At 41.7% G+C, this 23,206-nt stretch overlaps 1 protein-coding gene across 4 annotated transcripts in view; it reads left to right on the forward strand.

Annotated features, from left to right (window-relative positions):
- LOC139368632 (vitamin D3 receptor A-like) overlaps positions 1-23,206 on the forward strand; it is a 94,418-nt gene that overhangs the window by 16,574 nt on the left and 54,638 nt on the right. For 3 of the 4 annotated variants that reach the window (XM_071107742.1, XM_071107743.1, XM_071107741.1), the window contains one exon: positions 12,533-12,561. The exons of the other annotated variant lie outside the window; for it this stretch is intronic. In XM_071107742.1, coding sequence (XP_070963843.1) covers positions 12,555-12,561 — 7 coding nt within the window. In that variant the 5' untranslated portion in view covers positions 12,533-12,554. The remainder of the gene's footprint in view (positions 1-12,532; positions 12,562-23,206) is intronic. 4 annotated transcript variants of the gene reach the window in all.

A 23,206-nucleotide genomic window follows, 5' to 3' on the forward strand; every position in this document is an offset into this window, starting at 1 on the left:
CATATGAAAGCTGGTGGTTCCTTTTAACATGTGTCTTCAATATTCCCAGGTATGAAGTTTTAGGTTGTAGTTATTATAGGACTATTTCTCTCTATACCATTTTGTATTTCATTAACCTTTGCCTATTGGGTGTTCTTTTAAGTACTTTAGTATTGTCAGCCAAATCTCGGGAGTTAATAGGCTTGAAGTCATAAACAGCGCAATGCTTGAAGCATTGCGAAGAGCTGCTGGCAAACGCAATAAAGTGCTGTTTGACTGGATGCTTATGAGCCTGCTGCTGCCTACCACCACTCAGTCAGACTGCTCTATCAAATCAGACTTAATTATAACATAATAACACAAAGAAATATGTCATTAATATGGTCAATTCCGGAAACTATCATCTCGAAAACAAGACGTTTATTCTTTCAGTGAAATACAGAACCGTTCCGTATTTTATCTAACGGGTGGCATCCATAAGTCTAAATATTGCTGTTACATTGCACAACCTTCAATGTTATGTCATAATTATGTTAAACTCTGGTACATTAGTTCGCAACGAGGTTGGCAGCCCAAACTGTTGCATATACCCTGACTCTGCGTGCAATGGACGCAAGAGAAGTGACACACTTTCCCTAGTTTAATATTGCCTGCGAACATGAATTTCTTAACTAAATATGCAGGTTTAAAAAAAATCTACTTCTGTGTATTGATTTTAAGGAAGGCATTGATGTTTATGGTTAGGTTTTTCGCAAATGCGCTTTTGTTAAATCATCCCCCGTTTGTTGAAGTTGGCTGTCTTTTGTTAGGAAGAAATGGTCTTCACACAGTTCGCAACGAGCCAGGCGGCCCAAACTGCTGCATATACCCCGACTCTGTTGCACAGAATGCAAGAGAAGTGACACAATTTCCCTAGTTAAAAGAAATTAATGTTAGCAGGCAATATTAACTAAATATGCAGGTTTGAAAAAATATATAATTGTGTATTGATTTTGAGAGGCTTGGATGTTTATGGTTAGGTACAAATTGGTGTAACGACGGTGCTTTTTTTGCGACTGCGCTTGTTAAATCACCTGTTTGGCGTAGTAGGCTGTGATTCAATGATAAATTAACAGGCACCGCATTGATTAGCTCGGCATTCAACACCATAGTACCCTCCAAGCTCGTCATCAAGCTCGAGACCCTGGGTCTCGACCCGCCCTGTGCAACTGGGTACTGGACTTCCTGACGGGCCGCCCCCAGGTGGTGAGGGTAGGCAACAACATCTCCTCCCCGCTGATCCTCAACACTGGGGCCCCACAAGGGTGCGTTCTGAGCCCTCTCCTGTACTCCCTGTTCACCCACGACTGCGTGGCCACGCACGCCTCCAACTCAATCATCAAGTTTGCGGACGACACAACAGTGGTAGGCTTGATTACCAACAACGACGAGACGGCCTACAGGGAGGAGGTGAGGGCCCTCGGAGTGTGGTGTCAGGAAAATAACCTCACACTCAACGTCAACAAAACTAAGGAGATGATTGTGGACTTCAGGAAACAGCAGAGGGAACACCCCCCTATCCACATCGATGGAACAGTAGTGGAGAGGGTAGCAAGTTTTAAGTTCCTCGGCATACACATCACAGACAAACTGAATTGGTCCACTCACACAGACAGCATCGTGAAGAAGGCGCAGCAGCGCCTCTTCAACCTCAGGAGGCTGAAGAAATTCGGCTTGTCACCAAAAGCACTCACAAACTTCTACAGATGCACAATCGAGAGCATCCTGGCGGGCTGTATCACCGCCTGGTACGGCAACTGCTCCGCCCTCAACCGTAAGGCTCTCCAGAGGGTAGTGAGGTCTGCACAACGCATCACCGGGGGCAAACTACCTGCCCTCCAGGACACCTACACCACCCGATGTCACAGGAAGGCCATAAAGATCATCAAGGACATCAACCACCCGAGCCACTGCCTGTTCACCCCGCTATCATCCAGAAGGCGAGGTCAGTACAGGTGCATCAAAGCTGGGGCCGAGAGACTGAAAAACAGCTTCTATCTCAAGGCCATCAGACTGTTAAACAGCCACCACTAACACTGAGTGGCTGCTGCCAACACACTGACACTGGCTCAACTCCAGCCACTTTAATAATGGGAATTGATGGGAAATGATGTAAATATATCACTAGCCACTTTAAACAATGCTACCTTATATAATGTTACATACCCTACATTATTCATCTCATATGCATACGTATATACTGTACTCTATATCATCGACTGTATCCTTATGTAATACATGTATCACTAGCCACTTTAACTATGCCACTTTGTTTACATACTCATCTCATTTGTACATACTGTACTCGATACCATCTACTGTATCTTGCCTATGCTGCTCTGTACCATCACTCATTCATATATCCTTATGTACATATTCTTTATCCCCTTACACTGTGTACAAGACAGTAGTTTTGGAATTGTTAGTTAGATTACTTGTTATTACTGCATTGTCGGAACTAGAAGCACAAGCATTTCGCTACACTCGCATTAACATCTGCTAACCATGTGTATGTGACAAATAAAATTTGATTTGATTATATGCAACGCAGGACAAGCTAGATAAACTAGTAATATCATCAACCATGTGTAGTTAACTAGTGTTAAGATTGATAGTTTTTTTTATAAGAGATGTTTAATGCTAGCTAGCACCTTACCTTTGCTCCTTGCTGCACTCGCATAACATGTAGTCGGCCTGCGTCGCAGTCTCCTCGTGGAGTGCAATGTCATTGGCCGTGATCGGTGTCCAAAAATGCTGATTACTGATTGTTATGAAAACTTGAAATCGGCCCTAATTAATCGGTCGATCTCTAATTTAGTCCTAGAAACGTGTAGTTTTTGGTGTGTTCTATTAGAATTTATATTTGTCATCCTGATTTCCTGACCTTTTTTATATTGTCATTTATTTATTTTTAGATTAACGGTCAGAGCCCAGGGCTGACAGAACCTCTGCAGATGATCTAGGTGCTGCTGCAACTCCTCCTTAGTGGGAGACGGTAGCACCAGGTCATCTGAATACAGCAGACACTTGATTTCAGTGTTGGGTAGGGTGAGACCAGGTGCTGACGATTCTTCTAATGTTTTTGCCAATTCATTAATGTAGTTATTAAATAGTGTTGAACTTATTGGGCAGCCATGTTTCACTCCATGTCCTTGAGAGAAGTCTGTTTAATGAACGTTTGAGTTTTAACGAGTACATTTAGCATTTAACGTCTGCGTCTCAGTTAGGATCAAGAGGTTAAAACTCAAACGTTCATTAAAATACACATGCAGGGTATTGAATTAAAGCTACACTCGTTGTGAATCTAGCCTACAAGTCAGATTTTTAAAATGCTTTTCGGCGAAAGCATGAGAAGCTATTATCTGATAGCATGCAACACCCCAAAATGCCTGAAGGCGACGTAAACAAAATAATTAGCGTAGCCGGCGCTACACAAAAACGCAGAAATAAAATATAAAACATTCATTACCTTTGACGAGCTTCTTTCTTGGCACTCCTATATGCCCCATAAACATCACTATTGGGTCTTTTTTTCGATTAAATCGGTCCATATATACCCAAAATAGCCATCTATGGAAACTGTGTAATTCAGAAAAAAACATTGTTTCAAAACGCTGCGTCATTTTTTAAAATTAAAAAAGTTGACGATAAACTTTCACAAAACACTTTGAAATACTTTTGTAATCCAACTTTAGGTATTAGTAAACGTTTATAATCTATCAAAATGATCACGGGGCGATGTGTATTCAATAGCTCCACGTCTTGAAATCATGGTCGGAAAACTCTCCTCCAAAACATCCTGTCGGAGACCGGAAGAAATGGAATCCCTCTCCTTTATTTTCCCAATAAATAATTCTCAGGAAAATGACGACAATGGCGACATTGTGTGGAAGCTGTAGGAATTGCATCCGTGTCCATATTTAATTTGGTGTCCTTTAAACAATACATGCAAGTGGCGCATGGATATTATTTTCAGCTTTCAGTGACCAGTTTTTCTTGCGCTTTTCGATGAAACACACGCTCTGTTATAGTCACAGCTGTGATTTAACCAGTTTTAGAAACTTCAGAGTGTTTTCTATCCACACATACTAATCATATGCATATACTATATTCCTGGCATGAGTAGCAGGACGCTGAAATGTTGCGCGATTTTTAACAGAATGTTCGAAAAAGGAGGGGGTAAGCTTAAGATTAATTCAGGTGCACACCCACCAGACTGTTCTGTTTAGCTAGCTGTGTTGTAGCACACTTGTGATGGAGTTTTCAAAAGAAATGGCCAATGAATTGACGAAAATCATGATTCCGCCGGGTATCTAGCTTCGTAGGTACCTTTTTTTAATTGTCTGAGCCTAACCATTTTTGGGTAGATGCAATCATTAGCAACGCTAATGACTGCGTCTCGACATTCAGATAAATTTGCCAGTGGCACACTGGGTCACGAAAGCTACTGGCCCGAATCGGGGAGGGGGTATACATGCTGTCTTGCTCATAATAACCACACACAGTTTTACCGCAACACTCTTCAATTGAAACGGCGGGAATCAAACAAAAGTGCCGACATCTCTCCATAAAACTGATCAGAAATTATATCAGAAATGATTTATTTAACCGTTATTTTCCCTTGTATTTATTTTAATTTAAGTTTAATCAAACAGAAATTTGCATCCTGTAGCACAAATTCCCAAGTAAGTCTATTGAGTATTAGATCACCTCCTCCCAGCTGCCCACTGCACTGAGGCTAGGAAACACTGTCACCACCGATTTTTAAAACTACGATAATTAAGAATTTCAAAAGCACTTTTCTACAGCCTGCCATGCTTTCCTCCTGGCTACCCCTACCCCGGCCAACAGCTCTGCAGCCCCCGCAGCAACCTGCCAAAAGCCCCTCCCGCTTCTCCTTCACCCAAATCCAGATAGCTGATGTTCTGAAAGAGCTGCAAAATCTGGATGCCTACTTATCAGTTGGGTTAGAAAATCTGGACCCTCTCTTTAGAAAATTATCCGCTGCAATTGTTGCAACCCCTATTACTAGCCTGTTCAACTTCTCTTTCGTATTGTCTGAGATCCATAAAGACTGGAAAGCTGTTGCGGTCATCCCCTTCTTCAAAGGGGGTGACACTCTAGACCCAAACTGTTACAGACCTATATCCATCCTGTCCTGCCTTTCTAAAGGCTTCGAAAGCCAAGTTAACAAACAGATCACTGACCATTTTGAATCCCACCGTACCTTCTCCGTTATGCAATCTGGTTTCCGATCTGGTCATGGGTGCACCTCAGCCACGCTCAAGATCCTAAACGAGATCATAACTGCCATCGATAAGAGACATTACTGTGCAGCTGTATTCATCGACCTGGCCAAAGCTTTCGACTCTGTCAAACACCGCATTCTTATTGGCAGACTCAACAGCCTTTGTTCCTCAAATGACTGCCTCGCCTGGTTCACCAACTACTTCTCAGAGTTCAATGTGTCAAATCGTAGTGCCTGTTTTCCGGACCTCTGGCAGTCTCTATGGGGGTGCCACATGGTTCAATTCTCGTGTCGACTCGCTTCTCTGTATATATTAATGATGTCGCTCTTGACTTTAAGGGCAAATTGTCTATAGGAAGTATCTGATTTTCCAAGACTTAAATACCAAGTTTGCATACCCATTCCTGCCTTAGCATTTACTGGTAGATATCATAAATTAGTACTTCTCCTCCTACCCCTTCTGCTGTCGGTTTTCGCTCCACGCAAGAACCAGCTGCTTGAGAGCTGAGCATGCTCTCTTCCTGACAGATTATGTATAGGTTAAATGTGTGCAGCGCACGTGTGATAAATAATTAACATAACAAATAACTTCAGTAATCCATAAAAAAAAAATATATATTATTACAAACGGGCCATTGGTGGGGATGAGGCCTGACAGACACCGACCGGGCATTCCCATGCTGTTGTTGCCTATTCAGAAAGTTGGTTGATTTTTGGTTAGTTGCTGTTTTTGAATAAATCATGATAAAATAATGGAAACCAAAAATGAACGTGACCAGAAAAAATATCACTGGCAACCTTGCGACCAATTACAAATGTGTGCCGCACTGCCAAGTCAAGCGGCTGCAAATGCGACTATTTTTGTTGCAGTATCAAACCCTGTGTGCTGCTTTTGCGTTAACAGACCATCAGTCAGACGCTTTGTTTCTGAGGGTGTCCTTTTACTGAAGGAGGGAGCAACACTAGGCCAATACCAAATAAAAGTGAGGAAATGATTTTCAGAACTGCCCCTCTCGTTCTTTTCCCCATATGGACTTGGTTGTTGTATTTCCTCCCTCAGTCGGTAACATGTGAGAGAGACTTCCTGGCTGAGGAATCCAGAGTGAGAAACATCCAGCTCCACCATGGACTGGAGGGACAATGTAGTTGTGTGTGCTTTGCCAATTATCTCCATAAGGCCTTGTTTACACTTCCGTTCAATAGAGGTGGTGTACCAGATTGAGATTTGATAATTCATCTTGACTGTTGAAATGTATTTTGTACTGTGACATGTTAAGATTTTAAATATGATGGATAAATCTGATTTAATGCTTCTGTTATAATTCTCAGTGATGGAGAACTTTGGCTCAGTGGCAGGCAGCAGTGTTAGCCCCTAGGCCCTGTGGTCAGATCCACCTGTGTGTGTAGTTTGGGGCCTGGATTTGTAGAGCAGATGGCAGCTTTCACTGCAGGTACCACCCACACTGTACACTACTGCTGACTCTGGCTGTGTGGGAGGTATTTTTCTGCTATACTAATCAAGTGTGGTAAGTGCAGTGAGTGGGTCTTGAATTAGTGGCGTTAACGTGCTCCCCCCACTTTTCCTCTTCCCAGTTCTACTATAAATCTGCATGTGAGCTGGCATGTTGGCGTCTCGACTCGCTCGCACTTGCTGTTCGTTCCTAGAACAGGCTGTAGATTTGTGGCTTTTTTATTTAACAGATGTAAGGAGCGATGGATGAGTAATTTCCTCCGTTACACGTGAGCCTGTTTTCTACGTTACACGTGAGCCTGTTTTCTACTTCATTTTTGTCATTATTTGACACCATAGGGAGCGATGGATGAGTCATTTCCTCTGTTAAACGTGAGCCTGTTTTCTGCTTCTTTTTTTGTCATTAATTGACACCATGGTTGTGTGGTGGAAGGGGGATTATTTTAGGGGTAATTTTGTATTAGTGAAGCTGTGTGGCGGGAGTTTTAGGGCATGTTGAATCCCTGAGTGGCGGTGGTGTGTCTGGACACGTGACTCCAGGAAAGTTTAATATCAGTTGAACTCTGCACACTGAGTGGAAAGCAAAGGGGATTAACCTCTCTGGGATATGTGGGACGCGTCCCACCTGGCCAACATCTAGTGAAAATGCAGAGCACCAAATTAAAGCTACACTTGTTGTGAATCCAGCCAACGTGTCAGATAAAAAAAAAAAAATGCTTTACGGTGAAAGCAAACAGTGCTATTATCTGAGGACAGCACCTCCGTAAACAAAGAGAAAATCATATTTCAACCCTGCAAGCGCGACACAAGGCAGAAATAAAAATATTTACCTTACTTACCTTTGACGAGCTTCTTCTGTTGTCACTCCAATATGTCCCATAAACATCACAAATGGTCCTTTTTGTTCGATTTAATTACGTTGATATATATCAAAAATGTCCATTTATTTGGCGCGTTTGATCCAGAAAAATACTGGTTCCAACTTGCGCAACGTGACTACAAAATATCTCAAAAGTTACCTGTAAGTATTGTCCAAACATTTGGACAAACTACTTTTGTAATACAACTTCAGGTATTTTTTAATGTAAATAATCAAAAAAATTGAAGACTGGATACACTGTGTTCAATACCGAAGGAATACAAAGTGGAGCGTGCTTTCAGGTCACGCGCATCTAACAAAGAGTACACTTCCCTGGAGCCTCATTCTGAACAGTGTTACTTCTTCATTTCTCAAAGGAAAAACCTCAACCAATTTCTACTGACTGTTGACATCCAGTGGAAGCGATGGGAACTGCTGGAAAGTCTATTAGAAATCTGGATTCCCAATGAAAACCCAATGAAGAGCGGCCTAAAAAAAAAAAAAAATCTGAACCGTTTTACCTCTGGGTTTTGCCTGCCAAATAAGTTCTATTATACTCAGACAGGATTCAAACAGTTTTAGAAACTTCAGTGTTTTCTATCCAAATCTACTGATAATATGCATATCTTAGCTTCGTGGTCTAAGCAGCAGGCCGTTTACTTTGGACACGCATTTCATCCGGATGTGAAAATACTAGCTCATCAGCATGCTTTCTGAAAAAGCTTTTCGTAAATCCAGATGCCCTGATTTTTATAAGTGGGGACAAGATCAATGAGGGCACCATTCAATGTACTTATGCATACAGCAAATACTTATATTTAGAAGAGAGAAGATTTGTATTTATCTTTTTTAGTTTGATTGAATCATTTAGCTAAGCTGTGTGATAACAAAAGATCCTCTAGACTACCACTCCTTCAGTAAACCAGGCAGAGAGAACCTTTTTTTCTGGTTGATCGTCACCGCTGGTGGGGGTTCCTGCTCAGCCCAAGCCGTGTTACAGCTACATACTTAGCTGTCTAGATGGAGGGTGTCATCATAGTGCTCCCACAATCATTACAGTGGTGATACTTAAGGTGATGTTGGGGCGGCAGGTACCCTAGTGATTAGAGCGTTGGGCCAGTAACTGAAAGGTTGCTAGATCGATTCCCCGAGCTGGCAAGGTAAAAATCTGTCGTTCTGCCCCTGAACAAGACAGTTAACCCACTGTTCCTAGCCCGTCATTGTAAATAAGAATGTGTTCTTAACTGACTTGCCTAGTAAAATAAAGGTTAAACATGTTTTGCCATCATTACTCTCAGCAACAGCATTGGTAGCAATTGATGGGATTAATTATCCCGGCCTTCACACGGTGTCTGAGTCAGGTGAAAGAATCAGGAGGCAGGAATCTGCTGTGTGTGTGTGTGTGGTGTGTACCCATCCGTCCATGTTTGCGCCGTACTTATGTTTGTTGTATTTGGGTACTCAAATATGACTGTGCCTGAAGCTGCTCTTCTGTCCTCAATGTCCTTCCCAGTGTCTGTTCATTCAGATATATGGAGGAAAAACCTAAACCTTCTGACTGTTCCTTGGCGTTGCATAGCTACCCGTTGGACTGACAGTGGCACCAAAAAGTATGTGAACCCTTTGGAATTATCTGAATTTCTGCATAAATTGGTCATAAAATTTGATCTGATCTTCATCTAAGCCACAACAATAGACAGTCTGCTTAAACTAATAAAACAAACAATTAAATGTTTTTATGTCTTTATTGAACACACCATGTAAACATTCAGTGTAGGGTGGAAAAAGTATGTGACCTACATTTTAATAACTGGTTGACACTCCTTTTGGCAGCATTGAACTCAACCCAATGTTTTCTGTAGTTGCGGATCAGACCTGCACAACGGTCAGGAGGAATTTTGGACCATTCGTCTTTACAAAACTGTTTCAGTTCAGCAATATTCTTAGGATGTCTGGTGTGAACCGCTAAATCGGGTTGAGGTCAGGACTCTGACTGGGCCACTCCAGAATGCTTATTTTATTCTGCTGAAGCCATTCTGTTGTTGATTTTACTACTGTGTTTTGGGTTGTCCTGTTGCATCACCCATCTTCTGTTGAGCTTCAATTGGCGGACAAATAGCCTTACATTCTCCTGCTAAATTAATTTTAAAAAGCCCCAAAAATTATGCTCCCGCACCATACTTTACAGTTGGGATGAGGTTTTGATGTTGGTGTGCTGTGCATTTTTTTTCTCCACACATGGTGTTGTGTATTCCTTCCAAACAACTCAACCGTAGTTTCATCTGTCCACAGAATATTTTGCCAGAAGCGCTGTGTAACATCCAGGTGCTCTTTTGTGAACTTCAGACGTGTAGCAATGGTTTTCTTTTGGACAGCAGTGCCTTCTTCCGTGGTGTCCTCCCATGAACACCATTCTTGTTTAGTGTTTAATGTATCAGACTCGTCAGCAGTGATGTTAGAATGTTCCAGAGATTTCGGTGTCTTTAGCTGACACTCTAGGATTCTTCTTAACCTCATTGAGAGTTCTGCACTGTGCTCTTGCGGTCATCTTTGCAGTACGGCCACACCTAGGGAGAGTAGCAAAGTGCTGAACTTTCTCCAATTATAGACAATTTGTCTTTCCGTGGTCTGATGAAGATAAAGGCTCTTATAGAGCCTTTGGTAACCCTTTCCAGCATTATGCAAGTCAACAATTCTTAATCTTAAGTCTTTTGTTCAAGGCATGGTTCACATCAGGCAATGCTTCTTGTGAATAGCAAACTCCAATTTTCTGAATTAAAAAAAAAAATGTATAGGGCAAGGCAGTTTGAACCAACATCTCCAATCATGTCTCATTGATTGGACTCCAGGTTAGCTGACTCAACATCAATTTAGCTTTTGGAAAAGTCATTAGCCTAGGGGTTCACATACGTTTTCCAACCACAATGTTTAAATGATGTATTCATTATGACAAGAAAAATACAATTTGTTATTAGTTTAGGCACACTGTGTTGGTCTATTGTTGTGACTAAAATGAAGATCAGACCAAATTTTCTTGACTAATTTATGCAGAAATCCAGGTAATTCCAAAGGGTTTACATTTTCTTGCCACTGATACTGTACTGTTGGCTTCCCCTCCACACAAGATGACAAACTCACCATAGCTCACCTGAGGTTATAGTAGGTCATGTTTTCCCCAATACACAGTAGTCTGAAGTGGACTGATATATGGGTCTTGTTAACCAGGGTTATGTGTTTTTCACGCAGAAAGGGAAAGATAAAACACCGAAAAAATCTTGCTGCGTCTTATACAGTTTTTTACATTTTATTTTACCTTTATTTAACTAGGCAAGTCAGTTAAGAACAAATTCGTATTTTCAATGACGGCCTAGGAACAGTGGGTTAACTGCCTGTTCAAGTCGGAAGTTTACGTACACCGTAGCCAAATACATTTAAACTCAGTAAAAATGAATGTCCTAGGTCAGTTAGGATCACCACTTTATTTTAAGAATGTGAAATGTGAGAATAATAATAGAGTGATTTATTTCAGCTTGTATTTCTTTCATCACAATCCCAGTGGGTCAGAAGTTTTCATACACTCAATTAGTATTTGGCCGCATTGCCTTTTAAATTGTTGAACTTGGGTCAAATGTTTTTGGTAGCCTTCCACAAGCTTCCCACAATAAGTTGGGTGAATTTTGGCCCATTCCTCCTGACAGAGCTGGTGTAACTGAATCAGGTTTCTGGGCCTCCTTGCCTGCACACACTTTTTCAGTTCTGCCCGCACATTTTCGATAGGATTGAGGTCAGGGCTTTGTGATGGCCACTCCAATACCTTGACTTTGTTGTCCTTAAGCCAATTTGCCACAACTTTGGAAGTATGCTTGGGGTCATTGTACATTTGGAAGACCCATTTGCGACCAAGCTTTAACTTCCTGACTGATGTCTTGAGATGTTGCTTCAATATATCCGCATAATTTTACTCCCTTATGATGCCATCTATTTTGTGGACCAGTCCCTCCTGCAGCAAAGCACCCCCACAACATGATGCTGCCACCCCCGTGCTCACGGTTGGGATGGTGTTCTTCAGCTTGCCTCCCCCTTTTTCCTCCAAACATAATGATGGTCATTATGGCCAAACAGTTCTATTTTTGTTTCATCAGACCAGAGGACATTTCTCCAAAAAGTATGATCTTTGTCCCGATGTGCAGTTGCAAACCGTAGTGTGGCTTTTTTATGCCGGTTTTGGAGCAGTGGCTTCTTCCTTGCTGAGCAGCCTTTCAGGCTATGTTGATATAGGCCTCATTTTACTGTGGATATAGATACTTCTGTACCCGTTTCCTCCATTATCTTCACAAGTTCCTTTGCTGCTGTTCTGGGATTGATTTGCACTTCTTGCACCAAAGTACGTTCATCTCTAGGAGACAGAACGCGTTTCCTTCCTGAGCGGTTTGACGGCTGCGTGGTCCCATGGTGTTTATACTTGTGTACTATTGTTTGTACAGATGAACATGGTACCTTTAGGCATTTGGAAATTGCTCCCAAGGATGAACCAGACTTGTGGAGGTCTACAACACACAGGTACACCTCCCTATTGACTCAAATTATGTAAATTAGCCTGTCAGAAGCTTCTAAGGCCATGACATTGTTTTCTGGAATTTTCCAAGCTGTTTTAAAGGCAGTCAACTTGGTGTATGTTAACATCTGACCCACTGGAATTGTGATACAGTGAAATAATCTGTCTGTAAACAATTGTTGGAAAAATGACTTGTCATGCAAGTAAATGACCTAACCAACTTGCCAAAACTATAGTTTGTTAACAAGAAATCTGTGGAGTGGTTGAAAAATGAGTTTTAATGACTCCAACCTAAGTGTATGTAAACTTCCGACTTCAACTCTGTAATGTCAGAAATTAGAACTGAATGCTGCTGATTCCTTCCTGTCTCTTCTCTTTCAGGAAGCTTTTTAGAAGTGAAGTGATGGAATGTAAGTTATTTGCATCTTTAGTCTGTCTCTCCATTGATAGAAGCTCTGCAGATTTATTATTTTCAGTTTTCAGTTACATTTTAAGCTTTTCATTCCATAAAGCAAGCTTTTCCTCTCCCTTTGCACAGTGTCACTGCATTTGTGAGATTCATCTATTTTTATTCAGTTTATCAATACATAATATAAAATCTGCACCTCTGCATGCATTCCCCCCCATTTGAAACGGGCTCCGCAGCAATAGTCCTGGAAAGAGTAACCTTGTCAGTGTCACCTCTGCATGCATTCCCCCCCATTTGAAATGGGCTCCGCAGCAATAGTCCTGGAAAGAGTAACCTTGTCAGTGTCACCTCTGCATGCATTCCCCCCCATTTGAAATGGGCTCCGCAGCAATAGTCCTGGAAAGAGTAACCTTGTCAGTGTCACCTCTGCATGCATTCCCCCCCATTTGAAACGGGCTCCGCAGCAATAGTCCTGGAAAGAGTAACCTTGTCAGTGTCACCTCTGCATGCACCATTTGAAACGGGCTCCGCAGCAATAGTCCTGGAAAGAGTAACCTTGTCAGTGTCACCTCTGCATGCATTCCCCCCCATTTGAAATGGGCTCCGCAGCAATAGTCCTGGAAAGAGTAACCTTGTCAGTGTCACCCCACCACTCCAGCTCAAAACCGCTAGTCGGGAAAATATGATTGATAGAAAAATGATTTATGACGAAGCCAAAGTGTCAAATGCCAAGGTCTCCAGAAGACTACTGTGGACATGTAGGACCGCTCAGTTCTCTGGGTCCTCATGCTAACCCAAATGCAGCCTACAGGATACAATGTAAATCTTCTATCAATGAAATAACTGCACATGACCACATGACCTTTTCTTTTTTTTATACACTATTTTCATTTGAGTAAGACCTACAGTGCCTTAAGTATTCACACCTCTTGACTTTGTTCGTTTTACAGCCTGAATTTAAAATGGATGAATGTGTTTTTGTCATTGGCCTACACACACTACCCCATAATGTAAAAGTTTTTATTTTTTTATTTTTTTTTTACAAATGAGTTAAAAATGAAAGGCTGGAATATCTGAAGTCAATAAGCATTCAACCACTTTGTTATGGCCAGCCTAAATAAGTTCAGGAGTAAGAATGTGCTTTGTTATGGCAAGTAGATCACAAGATGCATGGATTTACTGTGTGCAGCAGTGTTTAACCTGCTTTTTGTATGACGACCTCATCTCTGTACACCACACAGTTATTTGTAAGGTTCTTCAGTCGAGCAGTGCATTTCAAACACCGATTTAACCACAAAAAACTGAGGTTTTCCAAGGCCTCGCAAAGAAGGGTCCCTATTGGTAGATGGGTAGGAAGAAAAGCCGACATTGAATATCTCTTTGAGCGTGGTAAAGTTATTACTTACACTTTGGATGGTGTGTCAATACAAAGATATTTAGGCATCCTTTCTAACCAATTTGCCAGTAAGGGATTTCACTGAGACCAATGTTGACTTTAAAACAGTGAGTTTAATGGCAGTGATGGGAAAAGTGAGGATGGATCAACAACATTGTAGTTACTCCACAATACTAACCTAACTGACGGAGGGAAAAGAAGGAATCATGTACAGCAGGTATTCCCAAACTGGGGTAGGGGGTACGTGCGCATTCTTGGCATTTCTTTTCTTCACATTTTCAAACTGTACATTTTATATTTTACAACAGGGCTATACATTTGGGTGAGTTTTTTTTTTTTTTCTTTCTCTTGCCGTTGTAGCCTCTTTTCCCTGCCAAAAATAAAATGAAACCAAAAGCAACAGATACCATTAATCAGAAGGGGCTCTTAGAGTCTTACTGTATATGGTGAGTTACCGAGTGGCTAGGACAGGCAAGCTCCATACTATTGTGGAGGGCTTAATTCTTCCTGCTGCTGCGGATATGGATGGGACAATGCTGGGGAAAGGCCCCCAAAAAACTACAGACAATTCCTTCATCAAACAACACTGTTTCACGACGCGTCAGTGACATGGCAGGAGATGTTTTAAAACGATTTACTGCTTTGCATATAAGCCAGTAAATTATGTGTTACAGCTGGATGAGTCAACAGACGTGGCGGGCCTGGCACAGCTCCTGGTATATGTCTGTTACGTTTATGGGGAGGGGGTCAATCCTGGAAACCAGGACAACATGAGAGGATATTTACTGGACAGCTTTGTGACATCAAATGGACTTTGGTGGTCAAGATGTGGTGGTATCTGTACTGATGGCGCAATCGCCATGACAGGGAGACACAGTCGAGTGGTAGTGTGCATTCACACTGTAGCATCCAGTGTACCCAAGACACTACAGTGAAAATGGTTAACTTTGTTAAAGCAAGGCCCCTGAACTCGTGTATTTTCTGTATTATGCAATGATATGGGCAGCGACCATGTAACGCTTCTACAACATACAGAAGTGTGCTGGTTATCAAGGGGCAAAGTATTGACACGTTGTTTTGAATTGAGAGACGAGCTTAAAGTTTTCTTTACTGACCATTTTCACTTGTCTGACCGCTTGCATGATGACGAGTTTCTCACACGACTGGCCTATCTGGGTGATGTTTTTTCTCGCCTGAATGATCTGAATCTAGGATTACAGTGACTCTCCACAACTATATTTAAATCAAATTTTGTGTCACATACACATGGTAAGCAGATGTTAATGTGAGGCTATGATTAAGAAGTTGGAGCTCTTTTCTGTCTGCATTAACAAGGACAGCACACAGGTCTTTACATCGTTGTATGATACATTTTTTTGTGTGTGCAAATGAACTCAAGCTTACGGATAATGCCAAATGTGATATAGCGAAGCACCTGAGTGAGCTGTGTGCGCAATTACGCAGGCACTTTGTCAAAACGGATGACACAAACAACTGGATTCGTTATCCCTTTCATGCCCTGCCTCCAGTCCACTTACCGATATCTGAACAAGAGAGCCTCATTTAAATTGCAACAAGCGGTTCTGTGAAAATTGTATTTAATCAGACACCACTGCCAGATTTCTGGATTGGGCTGTGCTCAGAGTATCCTGCCTTGACAAATCATGCTGTTTAGACACTGATGCCCTTTGCAACCACGTACCTATGTGAGAGTGGAACTTTGCGACCTTTTGCCACATTTCACTTAGCATAACTAACACACAGGCACAGACTCAGTCATTTAGGTCAAAGATCATTCAGAGATCCTCAGAACTCTGGAGAGTTTGCTGCATACAGTAAAGAATAATGTGCATCCAATTTTTCAAAGCACACCCTTCTCATTAACCTGTGGTTATTTCACAAAAAAATACAGTCAAAAATGAAATGTGGCAAAATAACTCAAGTTTTCGCAAGGCACTGTATGTAAGATGGCTAAATAAAGAGCAACATTATTTATTATTATTTTCCCAGGTCCAATAAGAGCTCTTTGTCACTTCCCACGAGCTGGATTGTGACGACAACTCTTCTCATTCTCATGTTTAGTAAATGTATTGTTTAGTGTGTGTGTGTGTGGAAGGCTTACAATGATGGTAAAACATTTGACTCCACTGACCCTGGTTCTAGGGGGATTACACAACTGGAGGTTGAATGTTTGAAGGGGTACGGGACAATAAAACGTTTGAACCACTGCTATTCAGAATCAAAATATTCCAAAACATGTATCTTGTTTGCAACACAGAACTGACGTGATAATGCAAAAAAATGTGGCAAAGCAATGAACTTTTTGTCCCGAATACCAATACAACTCATTACTGAGTACTACTCTCCATATTTTCAAGAATGGTGGTGTTTGCATCATGTTATGTGTGTAACTTGCAATCATTAAGAAATTTCGTTTTTCAGGATGAAAAATAAAGGGTATGTGCAGGCAAAATCCTAGAGGAAAACCTTGCTAGTGGCAGGTAGCCTAGCGGTTAAGAGCATTGGGCCAGTAACCGAAAGGTTGCTAGTTCAAATCCCCGATACAACTTGGTGAGAAATCTCTCTATGCCCTTGAGCAAGGCACTTAACCCTAATTGCCCCTGTAAGGTGTCTGCTAAATGACTATAATGTAAAAATGTTGTCTGGAGATGCTTACCACAAAGACGGGGTATGTTCCTGTGAATTGCTGAGTAACGGTTTTGACTTATCTGCTTGAAAGTATATGGTGAGACTTTAAATGGTTGTTTTAGTAATGATCAATAACCAATTTGACAGAGCTTGAAGAATGCTGAAAAGAATAATGGGCAAATATTGTACAATCTAGGTGTACAAAGCTCTTGGAGACACCCAGAAATACTCACAGCTGTAATCGCTGTCAGAAGTGATTCTAACATGTATTGACTCTGAGGTGTAAATACTTATGGAAATTAGATTTCTGTATTTAATTTTCAATACATTTGCAAAAGATTCTCAAATGTTTGCACTTTGTCATTATGGGGAAAAATAATCAAATTTTCAATTCAGGCTATATCACAACAAAATGTGCAAAATGTCAAGCGGTATGAATACTCTCTGAAGGCACTGTAACTAGGCCCCTACATGCAATGTACAGCAGATGGTGCATATCATGCCCTATAACAGTTCAAGACTCAAATTGGGTACATTTTGTTATGCTTAATGAAACTCAACTGCTTTAGTAATTGTTCTATTATCTACAAAGATGCAATGACGGGAAATTCTTGAAGGGTAGGTAGCATAAACGTAACATGGATTTGCATTAGAATACGCATCAAAAGTCCCAATGCAAAGTTACACCTCATTTTTCAATTTTTCGAGTTATTACATAAAAAGATCTGTATTCCAAAGAAGTCATATCGGAAAAGTTTTTTCCAGGTGCGATATAATATGGAGGACCCGGCAAGCCAGCCTATTCCCTATAATGCAGGGATCATCAACTAGATTCAGCCACGGGCCAATGTTTTTGTTTTTTTGTTATTCTTGAGCGTGGTGGTCAGGGGGCCGGAACATAATTACAAATATTACAAATATTTTGTAGACTGCAAGAATCCCAAAGAGATGTAATATTTGACTAAAACATAATCATTTCAAACCTTGCTTACATTTGTCTTTTTATTATGCCTGGAAATACTTGACACAGATTTCCCAAATTTGAAATCACTTGTAGCTGATTTCCTGGTGTTAAATGAAAATTCAACAATTGTATTTATTTTTTTGCTTAAAACTGGCCCGGGGGTCGCCCGTTGGGGGAACCATGTTATAATGTAAACTCCAAAAGAAATAACTTCAAATTAAACCAAATCGTTTGCACTCATGGTTTCAGTTGAATTTGCAGCCAACTTTTAATTTATTGTTAAAAATCAATTTGTGAGATTGTTAGCCAGTTAGCCTGCTAATGTTAGCCCTACCAGACTGCTAACATGACATTAGCGCTGCATGAGTCAGCCAGTTGCTGTCAACATCTAGCTTACAGCTACAATAAAATAAACCAACATTTTGGAAATATATAAAGCTATCTAACCAATTATCCAAGAATGTTCGCAATACGCTGTTAGACTATATGACCAAAAGCTTGTCGAACATCTCATTCCAAAATCATGGGCATTCATTTACAGTTGGTCCCCCCTTTACTGCTACAACAGCCTCCACTCTTCTGGGAAGGCTTTCCTCTAGATCACATATGTCAGAGTCAAGGCCCGCGGGCCACATCCGGCCCGCAAGAAGGTTTTTTACGGCCCCTGGGATGATCTTGATTTATTATTAGAACCGGCCCGCAGCAAGCCGGCAGCCCGCAGATCTTTTACACGCACCAATACTACATTTCCCACAATGCAAAGGTGACGCACCGAGCAGTAGGCTGCTTCATTTCAATATTTATTGGCACAGCAGTCGTCAGCATCACAGTAAAATTAACTTTCAGATACCCATCAAAAATGGCAAAACGGAAGGTGGATACTGAGAACCGGGGGTTTCAAACAAGGTGGGAGTCGGAGTATATGTTCACGAAGGTAGCTGGAAAACCTGTGTGTCTTCTGTGTGGAGAAAGTGTGGCGGTACTGAAAGAGTATAATCTGAGACGACATTATGAAACGAAACACGCGGATAAAAACAAGAATATGGACATGGAACAAAGGCTACAAAAGGCAGAGGAATTAAAACGAGGCCTCAAATCTCGACAGGCTCTGTTCAAAAAAGCCAAATCACAAGGCCAGGCTGCTGTCAAGGCCAGTTTTATTTTGGCAGAAGAGATCGCTAAATCAGCCCGGCCATTTACGGAGGGGGATTTCATCAAAAACTGCATGATTAAAGTTTGTGACGAAGTTTGCCCAGAAAAAAGGCAACTCTTTTTAAATGTGAGTCTGAGCAGAAACACCATTGCCGAGAGAGTAGACCAGTTGTCCATCAATCTAAAAGAGCAGCTTGTGAAAAAGGGAAAAGATTTTATTGCATATTCCTTGGCTGTGGATGAGAGCACCGACATTTCTGACATTGCCCAGTTGTCAATTTTCATCCGCGGAGTGGACTCCAACCTAAGCGTGACAGAGGAGTTTTTGGCTTTACGTCCTATGCATGGCACAACTACGGGGCATGATTTGTATGAAGAGGTGTCAAGATGTGTAAATGAGATGGAGCTGCCTTGGGAAAAACTCGTGGGTTTGACAACCGACGGAGCACCTGCGATGTGTGGACACAGGAGCGGACTGGTGGCGAAGATACGGGAAAAGATGCAAGAGGAAAACGCGACAGGTGAGCTGACAGCTTATCATTGTATCATACACCAGGAAGCGTTGTGCGGTAAAGCCTTGAAAATGGAGCATGTAATGAGCATCATCACGCGCACAGTTAACTTTATCAGAGCCAAAGGTTTGAATCACCGCCAGTTCAAGGCATTTCTGACGGAGTTAGAAACGGAGCATGGTGATTTGCCTTATCACACAGAGGTGCGATGGCTAAGCCAGGGAAAGGTGCTTCAAAGATGTTTCGAGCTTCGTGAGGAGATTTGTCTGTTCTTGGACAGCAAAGGGAAAGACACAACACAACTCCGAGACGAAATGTTTCTGTGTGAAATGGCTTTTCTGTGTGACATTACGAGTCATCTGAATGCAATAAACTTGCAGCTGCAGGGTCGGGATCGTGTCATCTCTGATATGTACAGTACAGTGAAGGCATTTAAAACCAAACTGACTCTGTGGGAGACGCAGATGCGGAAAGAAAATTTGAGCCACTTTCCCAGCTGCCAGACCATGAAAGAGAAGCTCTCTACCAGTGCGTTCCCGAGCACACAGTTGGCTGATAAAATAGGTATGCTTGCCGCTGACTTTCGACGCCGATTTGCTGACTTTGAAGCACAAAAAAGCAGGTTGGAACTGCTCGGTAACCCATTTGCTGTTGACGTGGAAAGCTCACCACCAAACCTCCAAATGGAGTTGATTGACCTCCAATGCAATGATGCACTGAGGGCAAAATATGCGGCAGTGGGTGCTGCGGAGTTCGCCCGTTTCCTCCCCGGCACAATGCCCCAGCTGCGCATCCAGGCTGCTCAAACGTTGTCTATGTTTGGCAGCACATACCTGTGTGAACAACTGTTTTCTTTGATGAACCTGAACAAAACATCACACAGAAGTCGACTTACTGCTGAACACCTCCACTCAATTCTGAGGATTTCTTCAGCTCAGAGCCTTACCCCGAACATTGATGAACTTGTGGAAAAGATGGGACACCACCAAGTATCACCCTCAACCTCAAACAAGTGAACATTACTGTGCAATCACATATTTAGAGTTTTTACTCAGTTCAAGTTTAAAAGTTAAAATTTAATATTTGTTTTCACTGCATGTTACTTCTCCTTAAACAAAGTGTTGTTTTTGATTAATAGATTTTTGCACTTTATTTTTTTGTATTTCAATCCAATTATATTTTAAAAATATTTCAGTTGAGTGGATGATAGAAAATTGCTATTATTGTTTTTTCTTTGAAGTAAATTTAGCCCACTTTTGCTAAAATAGAAAATATAGTCTACTGATGGTGCCTTGAATACCGGTTTCTTTCATTTAATGTTCATGTTATGGGGATATTTATATAAAGGAAATTTGTCTTTTGTGTCTGTTGAAAATTAAAGATTACTGACAGAGCCATAAGAAAATATTGCTTTATTTATCTGATCATATTGTAATATATTTGTTAGGTTTTCAGTAGGTTCAATTAGGTTCACTAGACTATATGCGTCATTTAAAAATTTTTCAATGAACATTCGAACAGTCCGGCCCTCGTCTTGTAGCTGATTTTTTTATTTGGCCCTCCGTCCATTTGACTTTGACACCCCTGCTCTAGATGTTGGAACATTGATGCGGGGACTTGCTTACATTCAGCCACAAGACCATTTGTGAGGTTGAGCACTGATGTTGGGCAATTAGGCTTGGCTCGCAGTCTGCGTTCCGATTCATCCCAAAGGTGTTTGATGGGGTTGAGGTCAGGGCTATGTGCAGGCCAGTCAATTTCTTCCACACCGATCTCGATAAACCATTTCTGTATGGACCTCGCTTTGTGCATGGGGGCATTGTCATGCTGAAACAGGAAAGTGTCTTCCCCAAACTGTTGACACAAAGTTGGAAGAGCAGAATCATCTAGAATGTCATTGTAGGCTGTAGCGTTAAGATTTCCCGTCATTGTTGGGGCTAGGCTCCTTAGTTCCAATGACAAACATCCCCAGACCATTATACCTCCACCAAAATTTACAGTTGGCACTGCATTGGGGCAGGTAGCGTTCTCCTGGTATCCGCCAAACCCAGATTTGTCTGTCGTACTGCCAGATGGTGAAGCATGATTCCTCACTCTAGAGAATGCGTTTCCACTGCTCCAGAGTCCAATGTTGGAAAGCTTTACACCACTCCAGCCAATGCTTGGCATTGCGCATGGTGATCTTAGGCTTGTGTGCTGCTGCTCGGCCATGGAAACCCATTTCATGAAGCTGACGTTGCTTCCAGAGGCGAGTTTGGAACTCTGTAGTGAGTGTTGCAACTGAGGACAGACAGGCTTCAGCAACAACGCTTCAGCACTCAGCGTTTCAATTCTGTGAGCTTGTGTGGCCTACCACTTTGTGGCTAAACCGTTGTTGCTCCTAGACATTTCACCTTCACAATAACAGCACTTACAGTGAAATCGGGGAAGCCCTAGCAGGGCAGAAATCTTACCCCATTGAAGTTGACATTTTTAAATGGTTAGGGTAGGGTTTAAGTGTAGGGACGTCCCAAGGTTCCCAGATAGCATTAACCCTCGGTAAACAGTGTCAAGCACTCGTTATGGAAATGGCGGTGGTGAAACGTGATTTTGGACCAGTCCCTGACAAGTGACAATCCATACACCAAAATGTTGCTTCAAAGTGCTATTTTGTAACCTGCCATGTTTTTTTGTGTCTCTGAAAATATTTAAATGATAGAGCTTGAGGAATACCCTACGCAAAGGTCAAATTTAACGCACCATATTTTGCGGCCTTCAATAAAGGGCTGTAGTCAACGTTACCACAGAGATGAACGTTTAGCACGGCACTTGCTTTTACATTTTGGCATAGCATCCATGGTTTGCTACGACACCCCACCATGACACTTCACATAACTGTATATAGCCAGTGCACATTTTTGGCACTGTTGAGCTGTCAAACTTCTATCTACTCGGCACTCACTGTAGAAGCACCATCAGTTCGTTTGCAGTAGTTCACTCCTCTTCGACTGTGGTGATGTGAAGTAAGCAAACAATTCATTATTTTTGAATGACTCTCTTTACTGACTCGAGAATCCTAATTCGTTTTTTCTGAGTGACTTGTTCATTTTAGTCGTTTGTCTGACCTGCTGGTGAGCAATGCATTCCGCCAAAAGTCGTTCACAATCCAGTCCAGTTGCGGCCACTACTAGACCCAGTAATCAACAAATGTACATTGTTTTTAAATTACACTTTTTACAAGTGTCAGTCACATGACAGCTCCAATAAGCCCTTTTATGGCAGAGATATGTATATAAATGAGATGGTCATGTCTCCACCCTAACAATGGGAGTCGTTGGCGGGAAGGCAGGCAACAAGTCAACAAGTCCAAAATATTTTGGGCAGATTTTGGTGAGAATGAAAGCACTAGCTTCGCCTATTCCTCTCTGCTTATGGTGAACGAGAGGCTTGTAGAATCATGACTCTTTCGAGTTTTCAGTTCATTGTTCGCCGGTAAGGGGTCCTCCATGCTATGTGCATTACTTTCTCAAATTAGCGAGATTAGTCGAAAGAGATGTTATTTTGAGGAGTCTCCGATCAGTCAGTAAAAAGAGCCAAACTTCCCATCACTATCTGACTGGTGTAGTTGTGTTCAATGGTAGTGTCAGTCTTACTGTAGCGTGCCAAGACGAGATGTGTTTATAGTCATGTAAAGTCATGTAATGCAATTTCTTTTAAATTCTATTAAAGACAGCGTTTTCTACATCTTTATGTAGGTTATTTTTGGTGGATTAAACACAGACAAATACATCCATAAAAGGCTAATCAGCATATTTTGTGTTTTTTATTATGTTGGTCTACTGATAAATCGGTCAGGCTAGTTGAGATGAGCAAGATGCAAGTCTGCACTCACAGTGTCTGCAACATGGGTTTGTTTCACGCTCTTCAGTGTGGTAGCCACAGGACCAAAACAGTGGAGAAGTTGAGCCTCACTCTTCAACGCTCTTAGTTGTGG

This window comes from Oncorhynchus clarkii, chromosome 16 (genome assembly GCF_045791955.1).
Source record: "Oncorhynchus clarkii lewisi isolate Uvic-CL-2024 chromosome 16, UVic_Ocla_1.0, whole genome shotgun sequence".
Lineage (NCBI taxonomy): Eukaryota > Metazoa > Chordata > Actinopteri > Salmoniformes > Salmonidae > Oncorhynchus > Oncorhynchus clarkii.